Here is an 804-nt window from a genome sequence, read left to right on the forward strand (position 1 = left end):
ACGGTGCTAAACGTTGCCTCTCGAGAACACGCGGGAGTATAGTACCCGCGACATTACGGTACTCATGGAGTACGGTTCACTTACATATACACCCATGCAAAACCGGATTTCGCTGCTGCGTAACGTCGTAAACCCAAAAGCCTCAGGTGGTTCGCGGTTGCCGTTCAGAGGAGGCCTCCCCGAGGAAGACGATTTTCTTCGATCTTCCTGTCCGCCTATCGGAGCACACGCTTCGCTGTCCTAGTTCGGACCAGCCGCGACTAGCCGAGGATCGCGCCGTCAAGGCCGTTCATCCGCGAGTCTCCAGCGCGACCAGAAACAACGGTACTTCCGCTCCGCGTCGGTTGAACGGCTGATCTTCCTCGCGCTCCAGACCAGGCCACAGAAATCTCAGATCCTTCCGAATTGCTGCCAGAAACTTTCCAACTCCCTGACCTGCCTTAAATTTCAAGCGAAAAGTTCACTGGATTCAGATTTCAAAATTAGTCCGCCTAGGTGTCTAACTTTTTCCAAGCTATTCCTTTTCTCGCGCTATCCAGCGAGTATCCAGGATTTCTCAAAATATCACAAACGTCAAAACTGATCCCGCCGAAGAGTATTCAAAACTTTCCCAAGTGTTGCGGTCACTTCCGATTATCTTCGCACTCTAAAAAAAACCCGCAGACCGTCGAACGCCAGGCCTGGTCCGTGAAAAGGGTCTTCAGCTTTGGACAGGTCTCCAGGTAGAATCCTCCGGTTGTCTTCAGCAGTTTTAACGCGGCAGAATTGCCTAGAATCCTCCAAGTTTCTACGATCACGCGATGC

The 804-nt window shown here is 51.7% G+C and overlaps 1 protein-coding gene across 1 annotated transcript in view; it reads right to left on the bottom strand.

Moving 5' to 3' along the window:
- The window catches only part of LOC105559580 (espin), a 21932-nt gene extending 21548 nt beyond the window's left edge, over nucleotides 1–384 (bottom strand). The window contains exon 1 of the mRNA XM_012007987.1: nucleotides 85–384. Within this exon, the coding sequence (XP_011863377.1) occupies nucleotides 85–96 (12 nt within the window). The 5' untranslated portion in view covers nucleotides 97–384. The remainder of the gene's footprint in view (nucleotides 1–84) is intronic.
- Between the last annotated feature and the right edge of the window lie 420 nt (nucleotides 385–804).

This window comes from Vollenhovia emeryi, unplaced genomic scaffold, assembly GCF_000949405.1.
Source record: "Vollenhovia emeryi isolate VEMERY1.0 unplaced genomic scaffold, V.emery_V1.0 DF939263.1, whole genome shotgun sequence".
NCBI lineage: Eukaryota > Metazoa > Arthropoda > Insecta > Hymenoptera > Formicidae > Vollenhovia > Vollenhovia emeryi.